General features: G+C 38.3%; 1 protein-coding gene across 3 annotated transcripts in view; it reads left to right on the top strand.

Annotated features, from left to right (window-relative positions):
• Nucleotides 1–19,533, top strand: part of MAGI2 (membrane associated guanylate kinase, WW and PDZ domain containing 2) — a 1,542,253-nt gene that overhangs the window by 1,249,966 nt on the left and 272,754 nt on the right. For all 3 annotated transcript variants that reach the window (XM_036247106.1, XM_036247104.1, XM_036247105.1), the window contains exons 8-9: nucleotides 5,277–5,398; nucleotides 7,276–7,458. In XM_036247106.1, the coding sequence (XP_036102999.1) occupies nucleotides 5,277–5,398; nucleotides 7,276–7,458 (305 nt within the window). The remainder of the gene's footprint in view (nucleotides 1–5,276; nucleotides 5,399–7,275; nucleotides 7,459–19,533) is intronic.

The raw sequence follows: 19,533 nt of genomic DNA, 5'->3' as shown, positions 1-19,533 counted from the left end.
CTGTAGCAAAATAGTATTTTCTAGTACTCCCCAAGGCTGCATACAGAAAATGAAACTTCCACATAAATTTTATCAGACTAGAAAATCCTTATTCAACTACTTTTAATGCTTTTCAGAGTCTTTTTTTTTTAAATTGATTTTAGAGAGAGAGGAAGGGAGAGAGAGAGAGAGAAACATCGATTGGGAAGACTGGGATCAAGCCCACATTCTGGATATGTGTTTTCACGGGGAATTGAACCAGCAACCTTTTGGTGCACAGGACAAAGCTCAGCCAACTGAGCCACACCAGCCAGGGCTTTCTGATCTTCCAACTCAGGAGATTACAACCCTAGCTGCACATTAGAATTACCTGGCATTTTCAAATGCCAGTGCCTGTACCCAATTTGGAGATTATGGCTCAGCTGATTTAGGGTGGGCCGGAGTCTTCTCTGTTTTTGTTTTTGTTTCTTTTTTAAGCTCCTCAGGATCATCCTGACCTACAAAGTACTGCCACATATAGGATGTTCAAGGATAGAGCTCACCCTTGAATACCCTGATCACTTTGCCATTCTAACATGAAAGTATCAGTAGCCTTTCCATTTTGTAAAGGAAAAATGGTGTTGTCAAGATAAACCCACTTCAGAATATGTCTCTTACCCCTAAGCCCTTAACCCCTAAAGAATCTATTAGTAAAATCTGGCAATAAACTAGATATAATTAAAGAGTTAACTCTTGGTAGCTTCCCAGGTTCCTGTTCTGTATGGAAGCTATATGAAATAGCTAGTTATTATCTTACAGAGCCTAAACAGTAAAGAGGAAGATGGCATTTGTCATTCACATTCTTTGTACACATTGTAAGACCCCATGTCTTTGCTAAAGGGACCTGAAACTATTCATTTTGGAAGGACAAGGAAGATGAGGCATCCCTGTCCAACTGCAATCACATTTCTTTGTGATAAGTGTTTTAAAGCTTTGAAGCATTTTAAATTTAAATTTTTTTTCTTTTATTGATTTTAGAGAGAGAAGAAAGGAGAGATAGAAACATCGATGAGGGAGAACATCGACTGGCCACCTCCTGCATGTCCCTTACTGGAGATCGGGCCCACAAACTGGGCATGTGCCCTCACTGGGAATCGAACCAGTGACCTCTTGGTGCATGGGTCAGTGCTCAACACTGAGCCACACTGGCCAGGCTGGAGCATTTTAAGTTATAAATGAATGACTTCATTTGTGACAATGTAAATGATCTGTAGCAATTAGCTCCGGGAGACTAAAGCCACACCCACCTTTCACTATTTGTGAGGTGCAAGGCATGCCAGACTAGTTCATTGATATTTTCATTGTCTGTTAAGTCTAAAAACTCATTTTGATAGTGAGTGGAATATTTTCAGCATTGTGTCCATAAAGCATGTGGCTACATATTGACTTTTCTTTTTTTTTCTCCTTTTTTTATCCTCACTCGAGGACATTTTTCTATTTTTTGTTCAGATAGAGTGGGCGGGAGAAAGAGGAAGAGAGAGAGAGAGAGAGAGAGAGAGAAACATCGACGTGAAAGACACATCAAGTGGCTGCCACCCACACGACCAACCAGGGCTGGGGACAAACTGCAACCAAGGTACGTGCCCTTAGTGGAAACTGAACCTGGGTCTCTCTGGACCGCAGGCTGACCCTCCAACCGCTGAGCTAAACCGGCCAGGGCTACATACTGACTTTACTAAGGAAATAATTACATGCAGGTGGCAAGTTGGAGGAACGTAATAGTATATGTAAATGTACCACAGAAAGTTCTTGTAACGTGTTAGTTCTAAAGATAAAATTATGCATATGATGAACAGTAACCTAACAAAAGAGAAATAGAACAGATAGGAAATGAGGAAAGCTGATACTTTGGTGCACTTCAAAATTGTTTATTGGTTTCTTGAAATCACTACCAAATATTTGTAAACAAAAGTCTTAAAACACACACTCATCATTTAGATATTTAAGAAAAAATTACTGTCTTTCACTATGTCCAATGCTCAGTACACAAAGATGGCCCCTGTACACAAGTGTACACAATCTAAAGAAGGAAATCAAAATGAAAATCAATCCTTGGTTACTGTAGCCTTTAAATTCATTATTGTGAATTATCATTTAGGATGGTGTATACTACATCACAGAAACCTCTTTATTGAAGACTTGAAAAGAATGATCTAATAAGACTCGGGAACAAGAATGCTATATCCTTCTGAACAACTGCCTTGGTTTATCTTAAATACTCTGAAGAATATAAACGGTTTCTCCCATTGAATTAGCAGCTAGGAAACTCAAAGCTAATTTCCAATGTAACTCCAGTAAACAAGTAGGACACTGTATTATCAATTTTGTCTATTGATCTTCCACTCAGATTCAACTGATTTCACCCTGATTTTATTTACTTTTCATTGTTGTTCTTTAAAAGTGATTCAAATCCTTTTAATGATGAGGCAGTGTGTAAGAAAATAAACCGAGAGCCACGGGGAAGAGCATAGCTGGAGATGTTGCTGGCAGAGGTTAGAGAAAGAGCTATGGGGCAGATGGGGAAAACATTGTGATAATAATTACAATAACAGCAGCTGCAATCATTAATAATAGTAACAAAGAATAAGTTGTTTTTGAAGAGTAAGTTACACCTTGAAGAATAAAGAATAACTATACCTTACAATTGCAGGGTCCTCCCTATATATCTGTGGCTTTGCAAACATTATTTCTCTTATCTTCACAGCAACCCCTAGAAGTAGATATTAATGTCCCATTTTATGGATTAGGATATTGATGCTTAGAGAGTTTAGCAATTTGCCCAAGATGCCACCTCAAACCCAGTCTGTCTTGTTTCAAGCACCTCACCACTGATACCCTGAATCTCATGTGACAAGAGGCTTGGTAAGATGTTGCTGATGACCATAGCTCCAAGTATGTCCAAAACAAAGGGTGCTTGTGGTGATGTGGCCAAAGGTGAAGCTACAGAGATAAGTAAGGGCAAAGTCAGGAATAATAGTGTTTTAGATAATAGAAAGATGTCAAGGATTTTAGTAAAGGAAAGTGGAGTCAAGGGAAGAGAGGCTTTGAACTCCGACCCTTGTGAAATAGACTAGCATTGTCTGAGTTTATGGGGCAAAGAAGCGTTGAAAGCTCAAATGCCATAATTCACTACACACTATACAGATCATGGTGACTCCTTCGTATACAAGAGCATTACAGTAGCATTTACTTCTAGTGGAAAAAAGTTTAGTTTACATTGAACCCCATGCTGGTGAGTTCCAACACCAAAGAACATTGTTAGAAAAATCCCCATCCTAAACAGCACCATAGCCTATACCAGAGGCTATATTAGAGAATTAGTGCTATTAAAGTCCTCAAAGCCTTTTGAATGGACTCACAAAGATGATAGTGATTGTGATGATAAGGTGATGATGTTGGTGGCCACGATAATAATCGTGTTATTGGGTGTGTCTCTGCTTGAAACCCTGTGCCAATAATATTCGTTATTTCATTGAATCCTCACAACCACCCCAGTAGAAAGGGAATATTATGCTCATATTATAGATGAAGACACTAAGGTTCAGGTTTAATAACTTGCCCAAGGCCACACAGCTAATCAAGCAGTAGTGCTGGGTTTGAATCCAGGACTAATTGACAGCAGAGCCTGTGTGGTGACAGCCACCCCACCCTGTCCCACCTGCGGAAGTAATTAGATATTGCAACTGTCTTACCATGTTTCTGGCCATCGATTTTCTCTCTCACCAGGAATTATATGACTTATATTAATATAAAATTAGTTGTTGGGATTTTGCTTCTTTTACCTCCTTTGCTTTTTGAGGTGTAGTTTTAAAAGACATAAAATGAGAGGACTGTGTGTTCATGTGTCTGTGTGTATGCGTGCACATTAAATATGTGTACACTTGCCATTGTGAAATCATACCCAGAAAAGAGAAGGTGTGTGATGGGAAATGCATTTTAGAGATAGACATGGTCAGACCCCATCTCTTCATTTGCTGGGCATGTGTTTTAGGGCAAGTTATTCGGCCTCCAGTGTGTTAGTCTCATCACCTTAAAATGGGATCATTACAGCCCTGGCCGGTTTGGCTCAGCGGTTAGAGCATCAGCCTGCGGTCTGGAGAGACCCGGGTTCGGTTCCCGCTAAGGGCATGTACCTCGGTTGCAGTTTGTCCCCAGACCTGGTTGGTCGTGCGGGTGGCAGCCACTCGATGTGTTCCTTTCACATCGATGTTTCTCTCTCTCTCTCTTCCTCTCCCTCCCACTCTATCTGTACAAAAAATGGAAAAGTGTCCTCGGGTGAGGATAAAAATAAATAAATACAAAATAAAAAATGGGATCATTACAATTCAAGACTGCTGCCATCAGGCTTAACTAAGGGAATTTATATATAGTAGCTGGCACAGAGTTAAGTACTCAGTAACTGTTCATTCCTCTTCTAACCCCTGTCTATTCTTCATGCTTTCAATCCATAACCCTACTTCTATTTATACGATGATCCAAAATCAGTGTATATGCCAGACTTCCCGTCGTGTGTTCATATCCTAGAGAAAGAGCTACGTGGCATTACTACTAGGTCATTGGATTCCACCCTTTCTGCGAACAGAGAACTCTAAATTTCATAGAAGAATTCATTATATGGTGTAACTGATCCACAGTTGCTTCCAGCCACTTTGTGTCTAATATCTATGAATTTATCATCTCACTGTATAGGAAGTAAATATTCTACTTTTGATTGATGCCAGCATCAACCATCCTACAGGTAGTCTACAACTCCCATAACATCCCTGGGAGTCTTTTTTCCTATAGCCCAGCCCTTTAGTCCAGATCTTTTTACTCTAAAAAGTGTAGACTTTGGTTGCTATAAGAGTAATCAGTGAATTACCTTACACTGGGGTTTTTCAAAGCTTAGATGATACTCTTCTCTTCAACACCATTTGGTATAAATTTTATTTGGTGACCATTTGTTTTAATGCATCAAAACCGATCTCAAACAATCACAGTAAATCAGAAAGCAAGTGCACATTCTAGTTCTTCTGGCTGAATCATACATAATTTAAATATAATGACATATGATGGAGCCATTGAGAACTCTGCTCTTGTCACAGAAATGTATGTTGTGCCCAGGCCAGCCCCAGCAGAGGCTGACTTCATGCCTGGTGGGCTCTTGACTATAATCACATAAGATGTCTCCTAATCACCTCCTCTCTGCAGCGCTGTACATATGTTCTCTTAAATGACTTTGCCCCACTGTTATCCTAATTTGAACTTTTACTTTTCAGCCACATAAATAGAAGAACACAGTTTGAAAACCCTGTCCTAGAAGCAAAAAGGAAGCTACAGCAGCATAACATGCCCCACACAGAACTTGGAACCAAGCCCCTGCAGGCCCCAGGTTTCCGAGGTTGGTACCTGTCACCATGCAATGTTTCCAAGGGAAAAACTGTTTATCAAACTGCCTGCTCTTCCAACATACGTGCCTTTAGCTTGGACCCATTCAAATAATTTATTTGCTTTCCCGAAACCCCTCCATTGGCTTTAGCTGGGCGTTTGCTATTTCTAAACTAATGCATCTAGCAACCACAGATTAAGATAAAACCTAGGGCAATAGTTACAGGAATTTACAGCAGGTTGCCAGGTGGAGATTATGGGTTTGACAATGGTACTTTAAACTGCAGAGGTACATAAAGAATCATAAGTTTGTCCTCAAAAGACCCAAGCACCAGAATGAGGCTTGTTCTTCTTTGTGACGGTAGACAGCTCCTCATCGACAATACCTAGGCCCAAATCCCTCCGCCCCCGCGCTGCCCCAGGGAAGTCGCGCAGCGTGAGTGACTTGTCATGTTATCCGCGTGCCCGGAGGCCCTGGCTGATCGGTATGTCTGGGGCTGCCTGCTGCACCTGACTACACTTTGGAGCCACGCAGTGGGATGAGATGCTGCACAAACTTGTCACATCTTTCATGGGTTCTTGCTCATCACGAAAGCAAGGAGGCTTTTGTAGGCGGGAGGCCTAGATGTGCCTGCTGATGGTTTGCACACCACACACTGCAATTACAATGAATGTAAAGGTCTCGCGTTGAACTTCTCTCCAATTATAAATGTTACTTCCATAAAGGAAACCTAGGTGACAAGATTATATGTGTGTTTTGTATTTTAAAGAAGCTTTCTCTAATAAAGATATATATGATATGTAAATACACAAGGTAAAATTCTAATATAATTTATTATTTTATAGTTTGTCCATTGCATATCACCAAAAATGTAACAGCAAAAGTATCATACAAAATACTTAACTAAGTTACCATGTATAGTTTTGCTGTTCTAAATATCAAATCATATCAACCAAACTGTAACAACTGAAAAGATATATAAAATATTTGACTGTGATAGCATTGAAAAGATATCAATTCTGTTTCCTAGTGTGATTATTATTTTTAAACCATTTAATGTATTATTAGGAAAATATTTATTACAGATCAGAGCTGCAAAAGCATACTATATAACAAATGAATGGTCAAACCTGTATGAGTGGATTCAAGTTCTGTTCAGATTATTTAGGTATACGATTTGAATGTGTCAACATATTCCAAAATGTGTTACCTTTACATTCATAATTATATCTAAAAATATTGGCTTGCTTTTTGCTCACATTTTAGAGTGTACTAAAACACTATCTGGTCCGTAGAAATTTATGTATCTGGTTATCTTTATAGCATTTCACAATATAAGCAAAAGTTAACTCAGTCCTGCATCCAGAAATTCTTTCTAAACAATTTACATAGGTGAATTGGTGGCAACATTCCATAGCTTCTATTCTTTTTAAAACAAAATAGTCCATTTCGGTTTTCTAGTCCCTCCCTTCAAGGTTTTGTGCAGCACCAGCCACTCAACATATCTCCTACCTAGACACTTTTAGAACAAGAGGAACATACCCAGAATCCTCTGGATGATTTGGGCTCCTCTGTATCTGAAGGCACTGATGGCATGTTGATTCAACCCTTTTTAAGCACAAGAAGGGCTGCTTTAGTGAATAGAAACATTGACTTGACCAAAAAAATGTCTCTCCAAACCAAGCAACTTTGCCACCCTTCCCTGGATGCTTGAACTGCTCTGTTTGTAGGAAGTACTAAGAGCTTTGCTCCTGCAGTCCCCCCAGCTTGCACTTACTGTAGAAAACCTCTACATTTACCCCGGGATGGCTGCTCAGTGGCTGGCTTTCCCTGTGTGAGAACTTGCCTTAATGTGCTTTTTCTTTTCTGACTTATATTGTCCAATGTAGAAAAACCACTCTTTACCCGGGATGCATCCCAGTTGAAGGGAACATTCCTCAGCACTACCCTAAAAAAGAGCAACATGGGTTTTGGATTTACCATCATTGGTGGAGATGAGCCCGATGAGTTCCTGCAAGTGAAAAGTGTGATTCCGGATGGGCCTGCAGCACAGGATGGAAAAATGGAAACAGGTAAGTTCCTAAGTGGTTTTTTAGAAAATTGTTTTTGCCACATCTTTTTTTCTACAGCAAATGTTAGGGGCCTCTTTCTGTGTTTTTCATTTGAAGGTCAAAGGTCATTTCATTTAAGGAAAACACAAATTGTTTTTCCTAAGTTTAAGAGTACAAATTAAAGTATTTTGGAAACAACATGAAATATCATTTTGGTTGCATTTTTCAGACTTGCCCTTCTATTTGCTGGATTAGATTGCCTCTTGAAATGGACACTTTTCTAATTTAATTCTAGAGTTTCTTCTTAGGGATGTGATTAACATTTTATACTTTTCTAGTTTGTATTCAGCAGTTGATATTTTTAATCTGCATTAACCTTGTAATATTTTTATGCTAAATTGCCCAGGTTAGATATTTAAATATTCATGCTTATCTCATAGAAAAAATTCATGGTATTCATCTTTATATGTCCTCATATGTTTTATATAGGTTTTTTGCTCTAGTTCTTAGGAATTAATTTTCATATGCAGTTCCTTGGATGTCTATCAAATTATAACCAAAATTAATTTAGTGTGGAAATGCAGAGGCAAATCATTAAGGCTAAAAAATATAAAATATGAAAAAAGTAATGAAGTACATCTGATTTTGCAGTCTAATTTTAAATTCTTCTCCTGGCCCATGACCTTGGATTAGTCCCATAATTTGTAAATACTTATGTGAAAAAAAGAAGCTAAATTCGATCTTGTGTATTTAAAATACTGATTTGAGAATTTTGTAATGCTGAAATGTAGTAGTAACTATACTCTAAAGAACTATATCACCATTTCACATTTTTCACAAGATTGATTTAATTGATTAATTTATTATATCAATTTACAGAAAGTCAATGGGTTCTAGTAGATACACAAATTAGAAAATTACTTTTGAAGAAAAGTTACGTCTTTTGTATGGTCTATTGTTATTCCATGGATTTTAAAGTGCTTTGTATATAAAGAAACAACATAAAGTTGATATATTTATCTAGATATCTGGATTTTTAATTTTAAAAATGACCAATGTTTCATTGCCCATTAGTAAATGATTTCTGTAGAAATTACTTCTTTTCGAGGTCACCTAATGAGTATATTTGTCACTCCCACTCACTAATGAATAATAATACATTTAATAGATGTTACATCTCCTTAAAAGTTGAGTGAAGTTTCAAAACTAACTAGATACATTTTTCAAACAGTACTGTTGTAAAAAATTGTGTACCTAATTTTCTGCAAAAGTAAACCAGAGAGTATCCAACTGTACTGTTCATCTGGTGATATTTTACTTGGCATCCACACCTTTATGTTGCCAAAAAATCACAGAGAAACATCAAATGACTCAACTAAAAATCATCCTAATTCCTACAGTTAGAAAAAGAGAAAATAATGAAAATAATGCCATCTTAGCACAGAGGAAAAGATCTCCAAAGCTTTTGAACGTCAGTTAAATATCTCCTAAACATATTTCTTTTCATAATAAAGGATCCAGTGGTTTTTTTCCCCTCTGATCCAACCCACTATTCCATATTTTAAAACCAGAAAAGATCTCTTTCAGTGTAAATTTAAAAGACAAAATAAAATAAACATATTTTTACAACTAAGCTTTTCTCCTTCCTACTCGTTTTCCTAGTTTGCCACACCCACACAGTCTAAGCTAGCCCTATTCAACAACAAAGTCAATGTTTTATGTAGAGTTTATGAAACTTTTCTTTAAGATAATCACAAAACAGTTCTAATAGAGAAAGAAGAACCTAGGATTTAATTATATTTACTGTCTCTTTTTTTTTTTTCCTATTTATTAATTCAACAAGGACCTGCTAAGCTCTTCCCTTTCCTAGTCATTGCAGTACACCAGGACTAAAAAAATGGATATGACAAGGTCTCCGCTCTCCAGAAGTTCATATCTAGGAGGGGCGTTGGATACATAAACAAGTAATTGTAACATATGACTAGCACAGTCTATAATAGCCATGATGTTGGCACAAAGTCAGGAGAGTGGGTGGGGGGAGCGAGCAACAGAAATTTTTTAAAGGAAAAGTGCGTTCCTATCTATATAATTTAAGCTTTTGTAAGGTTGAGAATTTCTCTAATCAGAAAATAATTTAATAAATTTTTGGTTGAAATTAAAAAGACAATACATGTTAGGGACAAATTTTCCTTTTTTTATTGACTTATCTGTAAATGAACCTCAAAAATAACAAAACTAATAGACACTACAGATGTAAACAATAAAGCATTGATATTTAAAAGGTGGGGAACCTCATTTGACATTGAAATAAACATGAAAATATTTTAATCAACTTCTCTAGTTCTAGGTGATCTCTAATTTAGGCAAAAAGATGTCAGTAGTTGTGTGGTCATTAAGAAGACTCCACTCTACTAAAAAGTTCACCTAGGATCCTGCAGAACAGAAACAGGGTAGGGTGGAAATTTGTCTTTCTCAGTCAGCGCTGAGTCCTGGGAAGGGGTAGAGAACAGAGAAAATAAGGACACTGTGCCTGCTTTGTGACAGCTAACTGAGCCAATCCCAGTGGTCGCATCGGGCTTTCCTAGCAGTTGGTATAGTGCCCAGAAACCCTCCTACTCCTGATTGTCAAGTATTCTGCACATCCCAGCAAGTATTTGTAGGCATCATAGATCCTGACAACATTTTTTTAAACTATGCTAAAACTCAAGATTGAGGTAACACTATTTACATAGAAACCAGAGAGTCTGAAAGAGTTGATCTAACATGCTTCAGTTAAAAAGCTTCCCTCATGATGTGATGTTTCATGTTTTCCCCCAGGCTAATTTTTGAATCAAGGCTTTTGGTTTTAACAAATATAAGAGAGAGAAAAGCTGACGTACCCATAAAATTCTCCTATAGAATTATGAGGTCATTCACAACCTATTAGTTTTTATGTGCCTTCTAATATTTATTCATTTTATTAGTAAAATGGCAAGAAGCTGTCTGGGAGACCATTCTGACTTCCTATAGCTCCTGGCATTTCTCCATTTGGCAGATCGATTTTATGGCTCTTTTATTGGTTGCTACCTCTTTATTTGTGTTTCCAAAAGCAAAGGCACATGAATAAATTTGTCAGAATCACTGGAAGAGATTTTTTTAACTTTTTTTTTTTCTTTATTGACTTAGAGAGCAGAAGAGAGAAGGAGAGAGAGATAGAAACATTGATGAAAGAGAACATTGACTGGCTGTCTCCAGCATGCCCCCCACTGGGGATCAGACCCACAACCTGGGCATGTGCCCTGACCAGGAATCGAACCAGCAACCTCTTGGTGCATGGGTCGATGCTCAACCCCTAAGCAACTTTGGCTGGGCATGGGGGAGATTTTTTAAGATGTGTATTCCTATGCCTCTACATGTACTGATTCCAAATTTCTGGAACTGGTTTTGGGGACATGTGCATTTATACACTTTTAAAAATTGTCAAATCAATACATGCACATTGAGGGGGGAGCATCAAAATATTTATAATGCATACACTATTTTCTGTCCTGCCCCTCCCTACCCTCATATCCCAGAGGCACTGATCAGTTTGTATTCTTTTAGATGTTGTTGTTTTTTGGTAACTATTTTCACACCTCTAATTAATGTGTTTATACTGTTTGTTGTCTTGATTTAACAGTTTTTAAATATGATATATTTATAGTACTTTCTTTTAGAAAGAGATGAAGCTTTAGTTCTCTTATTCCTCAACTGCCCTCCCACATTCTCCCGATAGAGTTTTAAACTAATTTTAGTTTTATTTATATATATATATATATATATATATATTTTTTTTTTTTTTCTTTGCATTACCATGGCTTTGTAAATTTGTCTGACCCCAGTGGTATACCGTTAATACATTTTCCCCTTACACACCTTTATGGAGTTTCACCTTTTCTTTCTTTTTTGCAATATCTTTTGAAAGTAACCTCAAAGCACCGACATTATAGGATCTTGAGAGGGTCTCTTTTTTTCTGGGCATCTTTTGCCCTCCTACTCCTATCCGGGCCTGTTGTACAGCTGACACATGGAATTGTCCATTATGTCTCTCCCAAACAGAGTCCACCGTTATTCATATCCACAGTCTCTTTTTTTCTGGATGCTCGTTTCACTAGAGCACAGTCCTCACCTGCCTTGTGATCCTCAGTTGTCCATATTTCAAAGTGAAGCACTGAAATTTGCTTGGGAGTTCTACATTTGTGGCAGAGTTTGAAGACCGGTCAGATTTTACCAGGGGTTTTCAGGCAGGGACGGAATATGAAAGTCTGTTAAAGGGGGCGATTATTTGGAGACACCCTTCCCCTCTAACTCGGGGTAGGTGGTGGGTATTCTGCACACAGGTACAGCAGGACAAGCTCTATGTACTTGCATCAACTTCTCCCAATCTCAAGCCTTTCTGGGATTCTGCAGAGCAACTGAGAGTCCTTCTTGTCCATGTTTCCCTCGCCTCCTAGAACACACTAGGACAGGGTCGAATAGTAAATACTTCAGGCTTTGTGGGCCCAGTGGTCTGCCACAACTATTTAACTCTGTTGTCATAAAAACAGCCACAGACAATGCATAAATAAATGGGTATGTCTTTGTTCCAATAAAACTATGTTTACAAATCCAGACAGCCACAGGTTTGCTCCATGGACCACAGTTTGCTAATACCTGCTCTAGAATATACCTTCCAATGCCATGATACATCAGTGGTCATGTTTTTACTGACGTTCCATATTCTGTAATTCTCTTGTCTTCTATCAGCCTCTGTCGGATAATTGCTTCTCTCAGGTTCTCTTCATTGCTGTGGGTTTATTCATTTTAAAGTCCTTGTTAAAGTGGATAGCCATGTGTGTTTAGTCTGTCATCTTGAACTAGAAGTCCTAGAATCTGCACTATTAGGCCCACTGAACTTAGAACCATGGTGTGTAGTGATAGCAAGAAGACACTTTTCCCACCTACTACAGCCTAGCAAACATTCTCCATCCTTTCCTGATCTTGTCTCAATCAACCCTTTGCTCAGAACTGCTTTGAAGAAGTGTTTATGGATATTCCTGGGGACTGACCTTAGGGGTGGAGACTATGGCCATCGGCCAAATAGAACAAACTAATCAATCCTTATGTTCATCTTTCCTATTTGTCTAGAACATGGAAGCATGAGCAACTTTTCATTCTTTGGGGATTTTAACACTGTTTTGGGATATTCTTTTTCATAATGGCATTACATATCTAAAATCATAGTTGCCCTTTTGCTCTCTAGGGAACAGCAAAGATGAACTCGAGGCCATAAGTGCTATGTGGGCAGATGCCTGCTGTGTTCTCAGTGTGAAAGTTACTGTCCCTCTTAAGGCCGGCCCTTCAGCACTGATTTTCTAGTTAATGGCCATCCAGTGGTTTTCCACCTCACCCCTCCTCAAGGTTTGGGGTCCTTCCTAACCAGTATTAGCTCCTTAGCAGTCTAATAAAATTTCATGGTTTTAATTAAACATCTCCAAGAAAGCAAAAGGGAAAGATGTCAAGAATGTTAAGGCCTAGCCTAGAACTAGTACAGCATCTCTTCCACCCTTCTGTTGATCAAAGCAAGCCCTGGGTCAGTCCGGAGTCAGAGGCAGGGAAACTAGGAGCCATGTTTTAGTGGGAAAAGTGGCACAAATTTCACATAATGTTTCATCTACCACAGTACCCTTCCTGTTGCTTCTTTGTTTCTGAATTCCTTGAGTTTGTTCAAACTTCCCTGAGAAAATTAACTCTCATGGAATTTCCACCTCTCACAATCTTCTGGAACAGAAGTGCTGATGAATTTTTGCCTTTCAGTTCTCTTATCATGCTATGAATAAATAATAGTGAATTATAATACCACATCCAAAGATGATGAGCAGTAAATATTCAGACTCAGATTCATGTTAGATAATTCTCTAAATAATCCTTTGATTGTAACATCATTTTTGCTTTTTAGACATTTATGAACTTTGAATTCTACAAGAAAACATCTTGTGCTCTATGAAAGCCAGAAAATAGTACTGCATTTCTAACCAGCTGACCAATACTAATATCTCTAGTGGAGAAGAAATAAACTGTGCTTGTTTAGTTTGTCAATATATTTACTCTTGAATGTTTCTAAACACACCTGTTTCAAAATCTCACTTCATTTTGTTCAAATACTTAATATCTCCTCTGCTAGTGATCAATAACAAGATGCCTGTTATGGCATCTCACAGCAAGAGAGAGTGCCACCCTGAGCACTTTATACCCACTGTCCTCCTTTTATGATGACAAGTGACACAGGTGACATGGTTGGCAAAACCACTTTCAGCTACAAAACAAACCACTTGATAGGATTTTAAAAATGCATCACGCCAATTTTAAAAATCATGTTATGCTTCATCAATAACTCAGTTTTTCAAAAGAGGTCTTTGTAACCCAAATAAGTGCTATTGCAGTACCTCTTTGTACATATGTGTATTTTCTCTTCCTGTAAATACCTTGTACGATGCTCTTGATGCCCTCTTCATTTAAAAACAGAGTCTAGCTAACTGCTCACAGGAGAAAGGATAACTACTATACAAGTCCAATCTTAGTTCTCATCTCTGCCCCAGAATTAAGAACTCTATTCTCACTGTAGTGCAGAGATAGCAAAGTTTGTTGCATTCATTTTTTCCCCTAGTTTTATTATTGACATCCATGTGAATATGTCACACAGTAATTGAGTTACAATGTTCATGACCATTGTACCTATCAATGTAATGGAAATCAATGCACTTAAATGTACTTTCATCAGTAGTATTTTTAAGTTATTTTGCACAAAAGCTTTATAGTAATTTGCAGTACAGGTTCACTGGCCCTCCTAGGAGCTAAAGGAGAAACTGGGTGGAGCATCCAACCAGGATAAGAGCAGAACTCAGAATAGTGCTAAATATTATTGCTCCAGGGATCTCATCAGGGTACCTTTACTAGGTTTGAAGTTGGCATTTTAAAAGTCTGAAAGCTCATTTTTTAAGTTTAATGGAAATGTATTCAAAATTATTGGGTTAAAGTTATCTTTTTATACCTACTTTTCAGTATATTAGTAAAAGGCGATCAGATTAATTTAGATATATTTGAAATAAAGATATTATCTAAATACATTTTAAAAGTTCTTATTATTTTAACGTTTAGGTCTGGGGCCAGGATCACCAATTCTTTTGCTTATTAATGAACCAAAGATTTAGATAGATACAAAGATTTAGATATTCTGGTGTCTGTGTTGGCATATGTGTTCTTATAAACCATGTCAGATTCGTTCAGTTCCTACTATTCTCTTTCATTAACTAATGAAAATGAGCCTTTGGTTCATCAGGAAACAATCTACTTTTTATAGCAGGTGCTTATTGTTATCTGCTTCCTCCTTCAGTTGAATTATAAACTCTTGCTATTTTTTTATGCCATCCCCCACCCCACACCTGACTATAAGCTCTCTGAGGTCAGGGCCTGCATGTGACACTTGATCATTACCTGATATATGGCAAATATTCAACTGGTTGATTGATTAAACAGTTGAACAAATCTTTCTGTGCAGCACTGATTTGCTTACATGGCCTACTCTGGAGGTATAAGATTTGTTGTAATAATCTTAGATTCCTCTGATTCTTTATGTTCTCTTTAGAGAATTATTTTAGCTTTTCTTTGTCTAGTTTAACCAAACATTTTATCAGACGAGTTATTGCATATAAAGTACTTAGAATAGGACATGACACATGGAATCACTAATAATTGGTAGCCATTATTAGTATTTATAAGTCTATCTTTCAATAAATTGAAGGAAGCTTTAATATTCTGAGAGTGATGGATACATGAAAAGATGTATGAACAGCTTAGGATGTTTGCCCTTTGGACCATGAAATGAGATAATTCTACACTGAGCATTTGATGACAAAACAACTTCTACTTCTTTAAATAGTTTTTTGTTTAAAGGAGATGATCAGAAAATTTTTAGAATTGTGATGCCACGTGGACGACTCTTATTCTGTTGGTAGACTGGTAGCTCAAAGAGGACATTTGATGTCTTTGGGGTGCATATACCACTGAAAATTGGTCTGGGTGCTATTTAGGCATGCCATAGGATCTTAATTCTTGTTTTCTAGACACACTTTAGAGAGGTGTGTATCTTAATCTTCATTTGTTTGATGGTTTCTAATTTTTTATATTATAATTCCAAAAATAAAATGTTGTTAACCCTGAATCATAACAAACAAAAATAAAGTCTAAGGAGGGTAAGATAGTTGGAAAATGTATGAGTCAAGGTAAATGTTTCTGTTAAGAGAAATAATGCTCCCTGAATGAAATAGCTGTATACGGTGCCGGTGCATAGTCCTACAGATAGATCATCATGTGACCTTGTAAGTGCTCAATGAATAGTTTAACTGCATATATACATGTGCATATATATCAGTGTAAGTCAGACACATGCAACGTAAGTCAGAAAAAGAGGCAAGAAACTTGCCTTTGTTTCATCAGCTAAGTCTTAGATCTCAGTTCATCATTATAAATCTCTTCGCATTCTAAATGAGAAGACTCTTCTGAAGTCAATAGGAGATAAATTACCATACAGACCTTTGTTTATAAGTATAATTCTGCTGGTTTTTGCAAACTGCCAGTGAAGTTAGAGGTGGAATATGCCGGAGTCTGCAAAAACCACAGCTGCTGCAGATGCAGAAGCATCATTCCCGTATCCAGTGTCATTAATGTGCCTCTCACATGCTCCAGCTGAGGACTTGCATGAACTGACAATAGTGCATATGGTGAATCTTGTGTCATCATCTAATTTACTACTTTGTTCGAAAATCTAGCACTGTGAGGTGAATTGGGCATTTCTAAATGGTGAAGACTATTGTCAGAAAGGAAAAGACTTCACGTGTATGAGGTATTGACAAAAGAAGTGGGAACTTTGTTTTGCGAAACCAAGATTAACAACCTAGATCTGTCTCTCTCTCCATATCACCACCTTTGTATTCCTTCTCTGTTTGAAAGTCTTGGGTCCTGAAATTGTCACCCCTCTTGCTTCATTGTTTGTTTTTTTCTTCCTATTTTCTCACTCAACTAGAAAAAAAAATACAGGACTTATTTTCTCATAAGAAAATAAAAAATTCTGCATGGAAAAAAAAACAAAACCTTAGATCACCATAATTCTGAATTTAAGATGAAGCACTTCACATACTTTAAGCAAGGTTATAGACACACTATGTAACAGAACTGATGTTTTTGGTTTTTTGTTTTGTTTTTTTCAGAACAGTTTCTAATGGATTTGTGTAAGATTGTGGTCCTGGATTAGAACATAAATAGTTTGAGGTGTTAGTAATGAGTGAAAGTGTGTGTGTGTGTGTGTTGGGGCTAGATGCAGCAAGGGCTGGAGTTACAAGAATCTAACCTGTGTGCAGTGGACATTTTTGGAAAACAGGGTGCCAGGATTTTCTGGTCATTGACATTCACCTCCAGGCTATATCAGTGGTGACAGGTGTAATCTCATAATTTACAAAGTAAAACTTCAAGTACAAACTAATAGATATGGAATTGTTTTCCATGTATTTTATCAAGGCTGAGTCCTTGAGGATTTTTTAAAACAAAAATGCAAAGGTCATTTTTCCTTTGGAAAAAAATAAGCACCTGCCATTTCCTAGAGAAAAGGTGACATTTTTTGTGAAAAGGAAACATTTTGCCCTGAGGCTAACAGAGGCAGTTTCTGGGATTGTCTGACAATGAGTTTACGGAAGACCAGAGCAGGGTGCTGTGCTTGTGGCAGAAATGACATTTTCCTCTCTATTCAGAGTTGCAATTCTAAAAAATACAAAACTGCTTTTCCCATGGTAATTATCCTGTTCTCTTATTGATGTGTGCAGTGGCATTACTAATTAATGTTACAAATACACACCCTGCTGAGACAGGGGAGGTCATATGAAGATGGTAGGTGGGAAACAGAGCCCTGTGACAAAAGTCCCAGGCTGTCTGTTGGATTTCTATCATGAACTGTCGGTGTTCTGTTCCACAATCCACCTATCACCTCATTGCACAGTATCAGTAGTCTCATCTATTAATAATTATTCAGAATAGATATATCCATTTGCTCATTCATCTCTTCAACACATTTTATGATGGGATGTTGAGTGCTACTTTTTATAGAATGGCCCTAGGGCTCATAAACTTCCCTCAGGGCTACTGTGGAACTATCAACTCCCCTACTCTCAGCCTAGTCTATATAAACAGAAGCTGGAGAGGAGAAAGGAGAATCTTTTCCTTATGTGGGATACAGTGCTTGTGTTGAGAGGTAATCCAATGTTCCCATAAGAAAGAAGGGGTGCTTCTTAATCCAAGTGAGGGAAAAGGCTCTAAGGGAATCAATCCTTGAAATTGGAGTTGCACCAATGCAGAGGGGGATGGTGGTTTGGTTTCCTAATTGGACATCTGTGTAGGCAGTGGACTTGCTTCCTTTGCCAATCAGAGTAGGAAAAAAAGTGAATTGGAAAGAGATGGCAAGAGAGAGAAGACATGGCAATGAAACCCCAACAGTCTAGTAGTGGGCACGGCAAGGCTATGTGAGTGCACGTTTGAAGTGACCATGGAAATAAAGCGTGACTTGAGCCAGATATCTTTCATATACCACTCCAAAGAGCTGCTTGCTGGGCGAGGATAACACAGCATCAAGAGGCTGAGTGATGGTCCAGTGTGGCAGGAGCTAACAGAGATGAAAGAGGTTAAGCTTAAGCCAAATACTGCACTGACCCTGGGGTAGATGCAAAGATCTATCCTACGAGAGCCCTGACCACTGGACACCTGCCCCTGCATGTCCACTTATCATTCACTGGACAAGAGCCACAACCAATATGAAAAGCAATCAAATTAAAAAGCCAGTTAAATAAAAAGGTTTTTCTCTCTGCACACAACACACTGGAAGAACTAGACCTTGAAGAGTAAAGGAGGAAAGAATCAGTGACTCAGAGTCAGACCATGCCTCACTCACCTCAAAGCTGCCAGGGACCTAGTATCAGTCCTGCAGAGGGTAGGAGGAAAAGAGATTTAAATCAAGTTTGAAGTTGTAGTTTTACAAGGTGGACATATTAGAGCTAAAAGTGACTTAAGAGCTAAGAATTTTCCCAAGTTATCTATCATTAAGGAGTGGGAAAAGGAGATGAAAATAATAACAGTGGGGGGTAAACATGATTTCCTATTTTATTCCTTACCCCTAGATGAGACTGCACAGTAAACAGGTTGTGTGTGCATTGAGCACCCACTGTGCAGCAGCCATCCTCTCGGGCCCTAGGGTGCTGCTATGGATGAATAACATAGTCTATGCCATTAAGGAATCTAGGGGTCTGGTAAAGCAGAGGTCTGTGAACAACTTGAAATGGCCCCTGGAGATAAGTATGATGAAGGATGTGTACAGGTTGGTGAAAGGACAGAGAAATGGGTCTCTCACAAGAGGAAGAGATGTGGGGAGAGGTCGGGTGAGATTTCACAGAGGAAGTGTGATTTGGAGACCAGAAGGGAAATGATGAATTTATTAAGCATTTCAGATGTGGGAATATTGTGTGCAAAAGTGCAGATATCTATTCACTCAGCAGGGCACGTGTGGGAGCTTTTATTAGGAGCCAGGAGCTATTCCAGGTAGGGTCTTGGCTTATAAGATGAAAACAATATGGTCCTTGCAAGGGTCCACATCTGGGGGACATGGAAAACCATGGATTATTATGCCTGAAACCTAGGAGGCAACAGAGAAGGAAGATGGAAACAGAAGTTGAGGTGGAAGGCGAGTGTAAAACATGCTCAGGAGGCATAGAGGCGCTGGTTATAAGCAGAGGGCAACCTGATTAAGTGTGCATTTTGCAAAGATAACTCTGGAGTCAGTATAAAATACACATTGGCAGAGAAACAGATAAGAGTCGAAAGAGAAGTTAAGAAATGCGCAAGATCTCTTCCATTTTCCTCTGCAATCCCACTCCTCTGGTTTCTGTTGTGGACTCCACCAGTGCGCTCCCTTGCCCCAGAGCGTTCCGCTGAACTTGGTGAGTGGAAAGAAGCAGCTCAGAGGTCAGAGGGCGGGAAGAGCGTGAGGGCCGTGGTCCTTTC

This window comes from Molossus molossus, unplaced genomic scaffold (assembly GCF_014108415.1).
Source record: "Molossus molossus isolate mMolMol1 unplaced genomic scaffold, mMolMol1.p scaffold_m16_p_7, whole genome shotgun sequence".
NCBI classification, from domain to species: Eukaryota; Metazoa; Chordata; class Mammalia; order Chiroptera; family Molossidae; genus Molossus; species Molossus molossus.
The sequence above is the reverse complement of the archived record's forward strand: the minus strand, read 5'-3'. Positions and strand labels throughout refer to the sequence as shown.